The sequence below is a fragment of the Sceloporus occidentalis genome, unplaced genomic scaffold (assembly GCF_023333645.1).
Source record: "Sceloporus occidentalis isolate IW3139 unplaced genomic scaffold, rSceOcc1.0.p SCAF_2, whole genome shotgun sequence".
Lineage (NCBI taxonomy): Eukaryota > Metazoa > Chordata > Lepidosauria > Squamata > Phrynosomatidae > Sceloporus > Sceloporus occidentalis.
The window spans coordinates 95,735,328-95,750,867 of NW_028316982.1; the positions used below are offsets into that span (position 1 = coordinate 95,735,328).

A 15,540-nucleotide genomic window follows, 5' to 3' on the forward strand; every position below is an offset into this window, starting at 1 on the left:
ATCTGATACAGGACTACAGCCTAAATGTTTGGACCACTCTTCTATATTTGGATTGTAGGGCAAATACTACTGTCCCAGGTGTAATGCTAAAAACATTCAAACATTTGCAGACTGGACTTCCCCATGTTGGTGGTGCCCAATTATGTTGGACTAGAGCAGAACCTGTTGGACCTCTTTGAGAAGACATTCCAAAATTGAGATAACACCATCACCCTGCTTGCTCCTTTCTTTTAGGAAGGTGTTAAATAACAATAGGTTGCCACATGGTGAGAATTCGCTAAGATTGCTGTGGTATGGATTTGGCCTAGCTTTCATGTTTAAGGAAGTCTGAAACTCTTATAGGTTTAGGGACACAAGGCAAAGTGATGAGGGGAAAAAAAGAAGAAAAAATGGTTTTTAATTAACCTGAGCAATAGAACATTACCCAAAAACAAGTAGCAGCAAAGATAGGAATCTTTGCACTTTATGTTTGTGGTCTCATTTAATATAAAACTAAGCTTTTTCTGAGAGTTAGCCAGCATCGTGTAATGGTTTGAGCATTGGACTACAACTCTAAAGACAAGGATTTGAATCCTTACTCATCCATGGGATCCCATTGGGTGATCTTGGATGCATCTCACACTTTCATCCTCAAAGCAAGGCCAAGGCAAACCTCTGAACAAATTTTCCCAAGAAAACATTACAAAAGTTTCACTATAAATCAGAAATGACTTGAAGGCACCCATCCACACAATTTTCTGTCAATGCCAATAAAACTAATCATTCAGAAAGGGAAGCAACTTAATCTATCATGAAACCATTGGAGTGGACTTGCTTCCAGTCACCTACATTTTATCAGGGTCCTGAAAAGTAGCCCACATTTATTCTAACCATATTGCTGGAGAAAAGTGCAGGGAGAAATGCATGATAATTGAGCAGTGCAGTCAGTGGCCTCAATAAAATAATTTGTCCAAACTAGAACAGATCCACTGAATCAATGGGAACTTGATTAGTCAACTCAAATCAAATCTAGTAAGTTTATTGTTGTAGCTGTAGGTCATAACACAAGAAATCAAAGTGCTTTTGAAAATACAGGTTGAGTATTCCTACATAAGTCTAGGTTATGCATTCATAACTGCAATTATGAATTCCAGCCCATATTTGTAAAGACTCATGTAGAATGCATATCATACATTTGGATGAGAAATACAGAACTGAAGAAGTCACTGGCAAGGTTAACAAGCAGTATGAAGGAAGCTATTAGACAAAATGTTTTCCTTCAGAATGTGGAATTTTAGCCAAATGAATCAAACTTAAAAGAAGACAAAAGTAAAGTACACAGAAAGGAGGCTGAAAAACAAACTTGTTGAAGAGTTTTATGCTAATAGCACTAAGATCACGGAATATGCCAAGATCATATTAAGCCTTGGCAAAATGGGATGCCTGTATCTCTGGTAGGTTTCATGACCTTCATCCTTACAGATGTTCCACTTCTAAAGACTTCATGATTATATTGTATCCACAAGGTAGGTCTGGTTATTAAAACCTAAATTGTACAAAAGGATTTCCTTGAGGCTGTGAAAACTAGCAGAAACAAACACACACTGGATAGTGACAATGAGTCACATGCACTGGGAGAAAGAGAGGAAAATGTTCCACAAGGCACAGCAGTTCTCCATTATAAAAGCTCCAATTTATTTATGTACTAAGCAGGCCCATGCCATGAGGCTCTGCCAAGACATTAACTGCTCCTGTATAACAAACCCCAAGAGTTCTACGACAGGGTTCTACAATACAACACTAATAGGGAAGAAAAGAGTCCAGGTGCCTTGGATATATAAATCTACAGAAACATGTGCAGCTAGCGGAGCATAACTGGCTTTGGCTGCAAAGCTTGCATAGTGCATGGTAGGAGCAGGAGGGGGGGATGGTGATAAAACACTCTGGACCATATCACACTAGCGAAATCCCGCTCAGAAACAGGATTTAAAGTAGATTTTAATTAGAAAAACCCCACAAATGTGGGAAGTTTTTCACATGACGTTCCTGCAAACGTGAAATAATGTGAAAATAAAGTGAACGTAAAAGGGACAAAACCTGCAGCTTTTTTACTTTCGAAACTTCAAAATAATAAAATGCAGCAGCACCTTCCCTCCATTTTGCTGTTATGTTGGTGGGATGGGCACTCTTACATCATGGTTCTTTTCTTGAGTGTTTGTAAGCAATGGGGACCAGGGTTGCTAGGTCAGGAATATTCTAGGCCCTGAGATTTCAAGCCCCAAAACTTGAGCCCTGTAGATAATCCTCGTGATGTCACAGGAAGCAGGCCCTGGTGAAGTTACCAAAGGCAGCCCCTGGTGATGCCATTAAGTCAGTGGTTCCCAAACATTGGTCCTCCAGGTGTTTTTTACTTCAATTTCCTTAGCCAATTAGGCCAGCTGTTAGGAATTCTGGGAGCTGAAATCCAAAACATATGGAGAACCAAAGTCTCAGAAGCACTGTGCTAAGCATCAACCACAGTTGCACAGATTATGTCTTTCAAATCAGAAACACAAGAGTGCACACACACACACACACACACACACACACACTTTTCAACACAGTAGTGTAGCCTTAGATTCCTCTTCTTAACTATGAGAACCAGAAAAGAGAACCAGGACATGAGATCTCAGAACCTAAAAGGACTCTTGGACCATATCAGAAAAACAACCCAACCCATGACTCTATCACATGGCAGAATTTCCCTGCTTTCTGGGGAGGTTGAGGCAGAGATGAAGATATCCTATCATGGCTCCCATTATTATTGTAACATCATGGGAAGAAGTCATGCTGCAACAGTGTCTATCTTCTCACCAAATGGGCAATGAAGCTCTTGATTACTATTTCTAGTTATTTTCTAGCTATTTTCTATCACTGTTTAATTCCATTGACTGTAATGATAGAAATGTGCCATAAGAACATGGGAAGGGCCTGTATTTAGCTTCAAATCCAGTTTCTGGCATTTTAGGGAAGGCTTCTTTCAACCCTGGAGACCTGTAGCCAGCCAGTCAGGCAGCCAGTACTGAACTCAGTGGACCAGTCTGACTTGCTGAAAAGTAATATGTTCTAAACACAAATAACTGTAAGGAGGGCTGTGACAAAACTGTCGTCCCAAAAGTTTGAAATGCAATACAGTACCTGTTTGCAGTGAATTCTGTTTCTACCATTGAAGAATGGCATGAAAATGCAAAAATTTTATCCAGAAGCAATCTCAGCTAATCAAGATTCATGCTGGCATTGTGAGGACATCACATTATCATGCAGTTCATTCAATTTTTGTTAATCACAGCATCACAAAAACAGATCAAGGTGATTCATTATGAGGAAGTTTCTTGATGACAGCATGAAGTCAGGTCAGAGTGGGAGCAATTTGTTTTACCCTAACTCTGAGTGGTGGCTTTCATTATCAAAAATAATGCATGGTGATGATGATGATGACTCGGAGTACAAGTCTTTCCTGCTTCCCCATTTGAGCTGCTACAAAAAAAATTGCAGAAAAAAATTAGGTTCTTACAAGGAATTGGATTATGTTAATTGTAGTATTAATCTCATCAGTAAGAATTACAGTACATCCTGTTCTAAAACCTCCTCTTCTCTTAGAAACATAAGTTCTAAAAATGTATGTACATTTCAAATTCTGATGCAATAAAGCCTTAAATTCACAAATACCAGCAATGGTTTGAAAATAGTGCAAATATCCATAAATCATCATGCCTTTTCCTTGATAGGCTTTGTTGATTAGCATAGACCTGCAAATCAGAATTATGCACTGTTTTTCAGGACAGAAAGCAGAGTTGTGTTCCCATGCTTACCCTTTAAGAGCCTGTTTCTTTGTGAGCGCAATCTGTAATCTATTTTTGTCCATGTTCTTCCTTATAATGCACAGCAAGTATTCTACTCTGTGTGTATTCCCTTAAAATCCTAAATTCTGCACCCAGGTTCAGTTCAGACATGAACTGAATTTGTCTGATATATTCTATATATATAGTCTACATCACCTATTTGTTACACGTGAGTAAAATGTGTAACTAAGCAGAATCTTCTGGCCAGGTTAGGATCTGTCTGGACAGGCTAGGATATTCCTAGGGCAGCCCAGAGTATCCTGGCCCCAAAGCTGCCCTGACCTACCCCATTACTTAGGGCCTTCCCTTTTGATGTCAGGTGGCTGTTCACATGGCTGTCCTCCTGCACCATCTGGCATGCTCACCACAGTGGCAAGTCACTCATTCCTGAGGTTAAAATGACATGCACAGCCTTGATGACATTTCTGGGTGCCTCATTCTGATCTTGGCAGAGTGGGGTGCATTTTAAACAGCTGCCCAGCATCAAAATGGAGGGCTCCAGATCTTTTCGGAAGATCTGGAGCAAGCAGGGAATTATTTTAATATGTTTTAAGGGATATCCCCCAGTTCCAGTGATGAATGGGGTGGACATCATATGGACTGTTCACACCAGAAACAGGGTTTGAACCATGTGTTGTCTGGTCTCTCTCCCAAGAGGATAGCGGGGAGATCATTTTATTTTGCCCATACAGACAGAGGCCAAGTTAAGATGACGTTATCTGAAGGCCTTTTTTTTTTTTTTTTGACAAGTGGCCTTGAAATCTATGATCACAATCCTGCTTGGGTGCTGGTGAAGTGTAAAACTCAGCCAGAATACCTATGTTGATGGTCTGAAGAATTACTGCAGCCCTTCCTTCTCTTGGCTCCCAGATGCAGCTCCACACTCCTCCATTGGTGTTGGGATGTGCCTGATGTACATCCAGGAAAGGAAATGCCGCCGCCATCAGCCAGCATAAGGCTGTTCCTTCTTTTGTGTGAAGCAGCATACAGATGTTACCTGGTTGCACCCTTAAAGCCAATCAATGCCTGCACTTGGAAGCACTCTTGGTGTACCTAAGACAACCATGTTGAGAAAGGTAGCATGGGATACCTCCTTCAACATTAATTTTAACACTACGTATGCTGTGGTAACTATGGGTTACACCAGCATCAGTCATGAACAAGATTCTAGCCAGTGTTAGAGTAACTTCTGATATTGAAGAGAAGCTCAGAGTGAAGAAGTGAGAATGGACTGCACTTCCTGTTCCCAGAATTCTGGACATCCTCTGGAAGAGGAAGAAGACTGTTTCTAAGCGTCCCCAGACATGGCGCCTCTGGAACTCAATGGGAACGCAATTGGAATGCCCGACGGCAAAGGCGGAGTTCCAGTGTGCGGTAAACTGGGGTTCTTGGCCCCATCGCGTTCCTGTCATGTTCCGTGCGCGCCCCCGCGCGGGCACGTTAGAACACACCGGGGAACGTTTTAACCCTGGTGCAATAAACTTCATAGTTTCCCTGCATTCTCTTCACATCAAATGAACTTCTCTCTGGACATGTTGCAAGAGGAAAGAAGAAGTGAGAAGGAAGTGAAGGTGGAGACAGAATAAAGGCAGGAGTCAAACATTCCTGACTGGAAGTCGAAGGCTTTCATGGCTGGCATCCATAGTTTTTTGTGAGTTTTTCGGGCTATGTGGCCATGTTCTAGAAGATTTTCTTCCTGATGTTTCGCCAGCATCTGTGGCTGGCATCTTCAGAGAATGCTTGCCTGGAAAAAAGTGTCTGTGTGTGTGTGTGCGTGCGCGCACACACACACACACTGTGAGCCTGGGAATGCAGGAGTGATTTGCCTGCATTCCCAGGGTCACACAGTGTGTGTGTGTGCGCGCGCACGCGCACACACACACTTTTTCCAGGCAAGCATTCTCTGAAAATGACAGCCACAGATGCTGGCGAAACATCAGGAAGAAAATCTTCTAGAACATGGCCACATAGCCCGAAAAACCCACAAAAAACTATTCTTGACTGGCCTTGGTAGCTAGCTGAAATTGTTTTCAGCATGCCTCTGCTCTTTCCAGTGGTGGGAGGATTGAGACTCTGACCATTTCAGAACTGAGAAGAAAGGTAGTAGTAGGTACACAATGCCAAACACAGGTGACAGAAAGAAGGAGGTAGACTACATAGCCATGAGTCAACAGTAAAGACAACCAGTAGAAGTGTTGGAAGAAAGAGGCTGAAGAATTCAGTTATGTGAATCCAAAAGACCCAAAGGGTAATGTTAAGGATGAGATGGAATGGGAAAAGATGTCAGGCAATGAAACAGGATGGAAAGCAAAGCATGAAAGGCAGACTATAATCACAAAGAGAGAAAGAAGAGAAATACAGTGCTTTTCAATGCAGTCTTGCACAATTTGTGATTCAGGAAGCAGAAAAAATGTCTCCTTCCATGTAAACTGTCCCACCAGAGATTTGATAATCCTGTTCGCAACTGTATAAAACTGGGGCCATGGGCAAAAGGTATGGGAGATCCTGGTGGGTGTCTAACAGTATTCAGCACACTATCTTATTAGCCATGCAAGGCTTGTGCCACAGAACAGGGTTTTAGTCACTGAGTCAATGAAACATATAGTGTCCGACACAATAGTGTTAAAAATCTTCAACACAAAAGTCTTTGGCAGGAATCCTGTCCAGCAGTTATGAACACATACCCTATAGTTATGCTTTCGTAAAGTGACACCAGGCAGCCACTTTTCTATAGATAGGGGAGCAGACCCCCGTTGATCCCAGTGGCTGCTTAGCAGTAAGTGGACTTGGGTGTGGAGGGGTCTGGCTGGAATCCAGTACATAACACTTCAGTTGCGGCCCTGTGTGGTACAAAATGGGTTATTTAGGATTCAACTGTTTGTATTTACACAAAATAACAGCTTTTACTTGGGCAATGAAACACAAACAGTGAAATAGAAATGTTGGGCCTTTTCTTGATTTAACTTCCTGTAACGTGGAGGCTCTTTCAGATGGGGGAATCATAATGACACAGTTTCTGATGAAAGGCACATGATCAAAAGTACTAGCTTTTTATTATTTTACATGTTCAGGTTCTGAGGTTAAATTTAAGACCAAATCAAGTTCTGCACTTAAAAAACAGCAACATATCAATGGTTATAGGATTGACCAGAATTATGGGTCTGTTTGTTTTTAGAAACAATTGATGTGAATCAGGATAAGCTTCAAGGAACTTAACTTTACTTCCTCACACATCTGATGAAGGGCTCATCTACACTAGTGATGATACTCTGGCTTCAGAGATGTTCCAGATACCTCTGTACTATATAGTGATGCCTGGCAGCTGTCTTCACACATCTCACTGTGCCACCAGGTGCCACTGTTGCCGTGCCAAAGCCATGTTCCAGTCCTAAGGACTGGAGTGTCGCTTTGGTGTGGCTTCTAGAATCTTAGGACGCATGCATAATTTAAACAGCATACCTCCAAAGTGACCTGAAGCAGCTTTATTTTGACCTGTCTGTATGGGGCCATAGACATGTTGCAGTGAGGATGGGGGAAATCAGTGTAGTTGTCCCAGGTAGACATGCCCAAAGTGGAGTCTACAAAAGCTTGTGCTGAAATGAATCAACTTGTCTCAAATGTGCTGCTGTATCCCTCATCCACTTTTCCTTCTTGGGCTAATACACTAATAGAACAACAGACTAATACGGCCACCACCTGGAAAACCACTTGTTTTTTGCAATTGTAGGTATTAAGATTGAACCCAGAAAAGCGCGATGGCAAAAGGTGCTGCAGTAATGTAACATGGATACATTCACTACTGCATTAAGGTATGGATAGTTGGAAAAGACACTTCATCATCCACATGTGACACCATATGCAAACTGGTTTGACTGTGCAGATCTTTTCCGCCAGTTTTGTCCGTTGTAATTTTAGAAAAGGATCAGTAATTCTATGTTAATATTAGGCTAGATTCCAAGAAAACAGAGTAGAGTTGCAAATCCATATGATGGCATTTCATACAGAAAATAATAATAATAATAATTCAGTATTCTCACACCCTTGTACCCTGGCCAGATCATTTTATACAAACCAAGCTCATTAAAGTTTCAGTATTCATTGGCCTTTGTCGCTAGATGTGGAATCCTTTGGGCCAGGAATCCATCTTGCATTTTTTTTAGCCCAAAGGCGAGCCGTAGTGGAAAATATATAGATCTTTATTCATTGCTCTATTACCTTCTGTGCCATTTGATATCATTCAAGTGACTGCATCATTCCCATTTTAATTCTGGCTGCTGTTGCCATAAGGTTAAAAAAATATTGATTAATTGTAAAAGCTGCAGACAGGGATATTACATACAAACAACCAAAACAAATGCAAGAAAGGGGAGGACAATGATAGAAATAAAAAAGCAAGATTAATTATCACAAACATCCCTGCTATAAATGATTTTGCATCATCTTTAATCTTCCATTCTATGCATCTACATAGAGGTTATTGCATTATATAATGAGTATATTGCTGATACCAGGGGCCTGATTCATGTTTCACTTAGAGCAGTTTTATAGCTTAAGAATCCCATTATGGAAGCTCCCGAGCAGCTGTAAATTTACAAAGCTCCATTGGCTTCAGGAAAGTTATGCTGATTTGCCCCAGCTGAGCATCTCATCCACTGGAAATGCTTCTAATTTATAATGCTGGAAAGTCTGGATTGTTCCCTTTGTATATCAAGTAGCCTTTTATGAAGGGGAGATTTTGTGTACATTTTTTAAAAATGTATCACGGAGCATATTATGATGTAAATGTACAGAGCCTGAAGCAGTTAAACAATACATATGATATGCCAGGCCCTCTTCTGTGATGTTTCCACCCACCCATCTGCAAGACTGGTACATCTAGGAACAAAGACTATAGTTCATGGCCTAAATCCCATTCTTAGTCCCAAGCAGAACAGGCCAATCAAAAGGACACACAAGTGTTGGCTCAACCATTTCCATGGATTTACTGGGTGGACACTATTTGGAACTAACAACTGGATTAGGTCAACGTAGATGGAAATCATGCAGATGTTTTTGGACAGCAATAGCTAGCATTCCTCACTGTTGGCTGTGAGTAGGACTGTTAGACTTCCAAATCATAAACATTTCAAGGACTGCATGATTCCCACCATTGCTTTAAAGCAAGATTTGTACCTGAGGAAGCACTAATTCCTTAAGGGCCACAGTGCATGTCACAACTAGGCTAGCAAATTTGCTTTGGGTTAAATTTGCATAGTTCAGTACATGCTGATACAGTTGTATGATTGCTGAGACACAGGCCTATCTCACAATTCCAGTCACATTTACTACAATTGTCAGTATGTTTGCTCAGTTAAACAAAGAAAATCTGTTCTTGTGTAGGGCAAATGTATAGGATGAATGGGTGGAGCCAAGACAGAACCAGTCATTCCAATTGTACAAACTAGAGAACCTTGGTAGGTGAGGGGCAAAATATGATGCATTAGACTCTGAAACGATCTGGAGCATATTTTTCACACTTTCATATTATTTATGGACTTAGCACCTGGCTGCCTACTTTTAGAAATGCTTTAATAACAACAGCAGTTGCATTTATATCTCTATACCACTTTATAGTGAACTAAGCACTGCTTAGAGTTTACAACGTGTAAGCCAATTTGAATTGCTTGCTAGAATTTAGATGGAGCAGATCTTACAGCTTTTCACTTTGTGTAGAATTTGTATCAGAGACTATCTCAAATGAAGAGAATGTATTTATTAAGTAAAGCACCTGTTTGGTAGATGATGATAGGATTTGCTGGATATGATAGAGGAAGATAGAGGAGGATAGGATCTCTGTTGTGTGGGAAGATCGTTACAGGGACCCTGTTTCTGTCTGAGTGGATGAGAATGTTAGTCATCTACTCCATTAGCAAAAGGGCAATGGACCTCAATTGATCACAGGGGCTACTGACTAGTAAGGGGGGACTGTGGACTTTCATGGTCCCTATAAATTCCCTAAATAAGAAGATTTATAGAGAATCTGAATATGAAGCAGTTATGAATGTGTAAGTCTTACCATTTGTAACTATCCAATAGGATTCTGGTCACACTCCTCATGTGCTGCTGTGATGCTTTTGATTTGAAAGGCATACTCTGTGCATTTTTAATGCAATGGTTTTCAGACTTTATTCTCCAGATGGTTTGTACTTCAGCACCCACAATTCATGATTGTTGGCCAGACTGGCTAGGTTTTGAAGTCCAAAGCACTCAGAGGACCAAAGTTTGGGAACCACTGGCTAAGTGGCATCACCTGGCACTGCCCTTTGCCAGGGTACACCTTTTGTGACATTGCAAGGCTCATTCCTGGGTAACAGGGGAACAGTTCCCCTACATGACTAAAGAAAAGATGGCAGGAAGAGAATGAATGGGAGGAAATGGAGTCACGCTATGGTTAGGAAGCAACTGAATAAAAAGGGCATAAAAAGGGAATATTTCATAGAATTCTGCTTATAGATTTAGTCAATGCATTGTATTGATAGTGGTGTTACTGTTTTACTGAGTGTATTTTATATGATATTGTAGCTTTTATTGTTGTATTGTTATTTTTATTGTTGTAATCCCGCCTCAATCCACAGGGAGAGGCGGGAAATATAAATAAAATTTATTATTATTATTATTATTATATAGCTCTGCTATTCTCTGTAGTCTAATAGTTATTTGTGCAAGTGTAGTTGCACTCTTCTTCACCTCAACCAACAGCTGCATCAGTCGTGCTGAACTTTGCATGAATTTACACAACCATTATGCTCAACATACTTATTTTATCATGTAAAGTGGCCTTAGGAAGGTCTTTGTTGCTGTAATGGAAAGTCCTTGTGCAAAGCTTTAGCATTTAATACACAACAAATAAAAGAACCAATGTACTTTTAAAATCTGCATGGATAAATAGAAGATGCAAATACATGTATGCTATCAGATAATTCTGGCTGGGGTGTTTCAAAGATATTACAGACTAGAAGGGCTACAGAGACGAATTGTAAAAACGATAAAGGCTTTATAGATTTTTAAGAGAGTTGACATGTTTGTTTGAAATAGAATATTTGACTAAGCTTCTTGGAGGATGCAGTATTGGTCATGAAATAAATGGCCCTTCTACACTGCAGAGGAATGCACACCAAGAGCCAGTGGCTACAATATTGGACACATTCTTCTTAGAAATAAGGCACATTTAATTTTTTAAAAAGAGAAAATCTATTATCAAGGCAGATAGTGATTTGCTTCATAGGTTGTTGTCTTCAAATATGGATTAATTTTTCACAAGTTTCAAGCTAGCCTTGAGGGACTCACCCAAAATAGTTCACCTTTTGTGCAGTATACTCTTTATATATCAACCATGGGCAGCTGAATCACAAATATGATCAGATACATCAAGTGTAGCAGGACTATCAGTAGAGTGACCCAGTGTATGTTTCTAGGTTATGGCTGCCAATCAAGCTCCAGTGTGCTTTACAGACAAGTCAAACAAGTGTGTGACTATTGCCATTTCAGCTACAAATATTGAACAATCAATTCCTTTGCATTTTAGCAGTGGTTTTATGCTTATTAAACAATAACTCCAGAGCCAATAAAACTAGTCCACTTTAATGAGTATTTGTTCAGTGAATTTGGAGCCTGTCAAAAAAGAGTTGTCAGGAAGAACAATTAATTGGTACAAATGTGAGTGCAAATTTTCTGGATTTTTTTTCTTTTACTTTAAAGCATTTTGTTCAAAGTATACAACTGTATGTGAATGACACAAAGTTCATATGGTTTCCCTCGATGATGATAAAAAGTGTATTTTTGTTATAAATGGGAGTAAAAATTAAAATGAAAAACAGAGGTCACAGTTTTGTCATTGGTATGTGAAGGTTGTTCCACGGGCCCATCCAGAGCTCATCATCATCCGACTGTGTGTGGTCGCTGGGCAATTCCAAAGGCTCCTTCCTGTCCTCATTATCAATAACTGATTCTTGCTCTTCTGTGCTTTTCAATCTGTTGCCCCCTGATTTTGTTGCTAGGTTTTCAGTGTCTATAGCAGAGGATGCAAAGGAAACACTGCATGGTCTTGTGTTCAGTTTGTCACTAGATATTGCCCCTGTTGAAAATGTGTTCAGTGGGATATTCTCCTCATGCGTCACTGCTAACTTATCAAGTTTCTTGAAATGTTTTCCCAGCCGCAAAGGGGAGGTGACCTTTAAATTATTGGAAAGGCAACTTCTCCGGGTTCTTATAACTGACCCATTTTGGGCAATGTAGATATTGCCATTGATATTGGTTTGAATGTTGGGGTTACTGAGGCGGTTCCTTTGACTCTCAGGAGCACTGTCCTCTCCAGTGGAGCTGGTCTCATATTCTGGATCAACTACCAACTTGATTCTTTTCTTTCTGGCCCACTGTGAGACAACAAAGAGAGGAAAAAAATGAAGTTATTAAATTATATCAAGAGCTTGTTTTTGTAGGTTTTTCCAGCTCCTTCATTTCCACTAGAACACAAGATGACTCCAGTGAGACTTGAGATAGCCTATTTGTTGATCAGTTTAACTGAACTAAGAAGTTATGTTAAAAAGTTCAGGTAATGGCTCTGTATCAGCACATGAATGCTTCGGTACATATGAAGTATATTTAAGACAGCATCTGTTTAAAAACACAGAGAAAATGTATGAACCAATAATTTTCATGAATATTTTAGTATCTCATTGTTTGATAGTTACGTATGTAGCGTTAGGCCCCTTCTTCCTGAAATGTGGGAGGGAGTATGTTGTTACAATGCATGACTACTCTGAACTACCTTTTTTTCTAATCTCCCTTTTGTGGCTATGCTTCCATTTGCAGAATTTGGAAATGTTATTTTTGAACTATAAATCCCAGCATCCCCCAGGCAACATATCTCTTGGGACTTGTAGTGCCAAAGATAATTGTACCAAGCTCTGGTAATATAACAATATAATGAACTGTAAGTTTTTAATGTTAATAGACTTGAACTGAGTTTCGAATTTATAGTGGTATAATGCTATTCTATCAACACAATCCAGTTTGGGAGGAAAACAAATAGCTAAGAAAGAGAAATTATGGAATGTTATAGGCTGAGTGCCCAGAGACCTGCTTGCCACAATTAGCCATTGGAGCATTATTGATCCAAAGCTGGGTAGTGCTGGCAGTGGCAGCTTTCTGTGGGATCTTCTCTGACAGCCATTGATCCAGTTATCTCTGGAATTAATTCAGAAGTTCAAACAGTTTTAAAATGTTACCATTCTATTTGATACATTGGTGATGAGATATTAAATGTAAGTCAGGTTCTACCTGTGATAGCTGTACTCAGAAACAGAACTGAATGATCACTCAGGCCCTGTCCAGACGGGCCTTTGCGGTGCCCTCGTCACATGCTAGGGGTTGGCCGAGGGCATACCGCTCATACGTACCTCACCCCTAGCACGTGATGAGGGCATCAAAATGGCGGCGCCCTGTACACACGGGTGCCGCCATTTTGATGCGATGGACACTTAGTGTCCACACGTCACGCCCCCATTGTGACTCCGCAGAAAGAACCCGCTTTTTGCAGGTTCTTTTGGCTGTGCGATGGAGCTGCATGGTTTGTCCACTGTGGCTTCCTTGCGCAGCAAAACAAGGCGCCAGCAGACCACCCTTTTTGGGCGGTCTGTACCCCACCACAGTAAATACAAGCAGGTACATTGCCCTTAGATAGTGATAATGCTATAAACAGATTTGCAAAATTGCTTCTAATTGCCTCTTCATATACAGTAATTATTGAATTAATCAAAATACTATGTAATATTATCAGCCCATAAGGGAAACTTGGATTTTCTTTCTTACAAGACCCATTATATCGATAGGAATGGAATATATTTCTAAAGGAAGTGGAAGGTGTGAATGCTGTAAGAACCAACAGTTCATTTTGTGTTGTCTCACTTCCAACATGTACAATAATTTCACCATTTAAATTAATGGAATTTCAAAAACCTAAGGTTGCTCATCTAATAGCCAACAACGGTCACAACAGCTGCTATAGAATTATTCTACAACATTATTTAGCTGGCATTTTCCAGATTTGATTACATACTAGTAATGTAAAAATCATCAGTTTACTTACAGAATTGCCTCATGGTAAATAATGAAAATGGCTATTAATTTGGGTAGTAGCAGTGAAAGTATAAGAGTTTTGCACATAATCCTGACTTTTTAAAAAAGTACTTTGAGGTCAAACAGACCACTTTAGAAAATGCAAACCATGCTGTATACAAATAGACATAAACCTCCAGGAATGTTTAAATTCACAGCTATTCACATGTGCCAGCTCTTTGCTTGATGCCTACAGCATCAAGTGATAACTTGCCTGCATGAACAAATCATCACAGATCAGACACCACAGAGAGAGAATGGTCATATAACACCACACCACTTCAAACACAAACCTGCTAATTGGAGTTCACATGCAACTGATAATCTCGAAATGGGGAGTAACCAAGTGATCAAGAGTCACTTCTGTTTTTTTATTGAGTGAACCAGCCTCCTCCCATAAACTTTACATACCAACTCTTTTAATCTGGGAATACCAATTCATTACCCAAATATGGCTATACATATTTAAAAAACTCATTATCTGAGTTCATAGCATGCTTTCCTGTACTCTTATCTTATATACCATAGCATTTGTGCGTATCCACATTGTGAAGTCTTTCAAGCCATTTATATAGAAGCCTGCAATTTGTCTTTTGCAAAAAAAGTGTTGTTTTTTTTACTGGAGGAGGTGACTCTTTCCCAACTTGTAGTTTTTTTCTTTTATATTCCTGCACATGTCTTTCCTTTCACTGCACACAAAGTAATAAAGAAAGCACAGCAAACAAAACTCAGACTTTAATGCAAACTGTCTACCTACTATTTCACATTTTCCTTCCTAAAAGGATGTGGAATCACTTGGATTTTCTGATTCTGTCGTACCCCGGTTCCCTTTGGTACCAACAGTAGATTGTCCACTGTATCCTGCATTTCGTTTTTTAGTAACATTCTTCTTTTTTGTGCCAGTATCTGAATCTGTTGGTGTTGCTGAGCTCTTGGTGGTAGTTCTCTCTCCTTCACTAACATCTGGATCAATATCTCCTTCGATGCTTCCCCTCTGTTTGCTGGAAACTGTTTTTTCAGTAGAGGAAGAAATTTCATAGTCACCTGATTCCTCTTCTGCCTCTTCTTCTAGAGGCGATGATGGCTCTTCAACATCTTCTGACACTTCTGTTATTGTCTCTTCTAATTCACTTCCAGCAGCAGATGGTCGTTTTTTGATACTGGACCTGGATTTATTCTTTTTTCTTGACTTGGAGATAGCCTCACTACTAACTGTGCTTTGCACGGATGATGATATTTTTGACTCTGTATCCTCACTGCTCCCACTATCTGAGGTTTCATCCTCTGAGCCACTACTGGATGAGGATCCAGATGAATCTGAACGTTCTTCATCAGAATCCACCGTACTTTCTGTGGTTTCATCTTGGTCCAATGTCACTTTCAAGTAATCTTTATCTGACTGAGATGCAGATGAACTACTCGCTGATGATGATGATGAAGATGACGATGATTCCTCACTTGAGGAAGATGACTTTCTTCTCCTCTTCCCATAATCACTCTCGTCATCACTTTCTGCTGTAACACT

At 40.1% G+C, this 15,540-nt stretch overlaps 1 protein-coding gene across 5 annotated transcripts in view; it reads right to left on the bottom strand.

The window, feature by feature from the left end:
• Nucleotides 1–11,138: 11,138 nt before the first annotated feature.
• Nucleotides 11,139–15,540, bottom strand: part of LOC149318735 (protocadherin-15-like) — a 952,040-nt gene continuing 947,638 nt past the window's right edge. For all 5 annotated transcript variants that reach the window (XM_089510367.1, XM_089510370.1, XM_089510366.1 and 2 more), the window contains one exon: nucleotides 11,139–12,271. In XM_089510367.1, coding sequence (XP_089366493.1) covers nucleotides 11,720–12,271 — 552 coding nt within the window. In that variant the 3' untranslated portion in view covers nucleotides 11,139–11,719. The remainder of the gene's footprint in view (nucleotides 12,272–15,540) is intronic.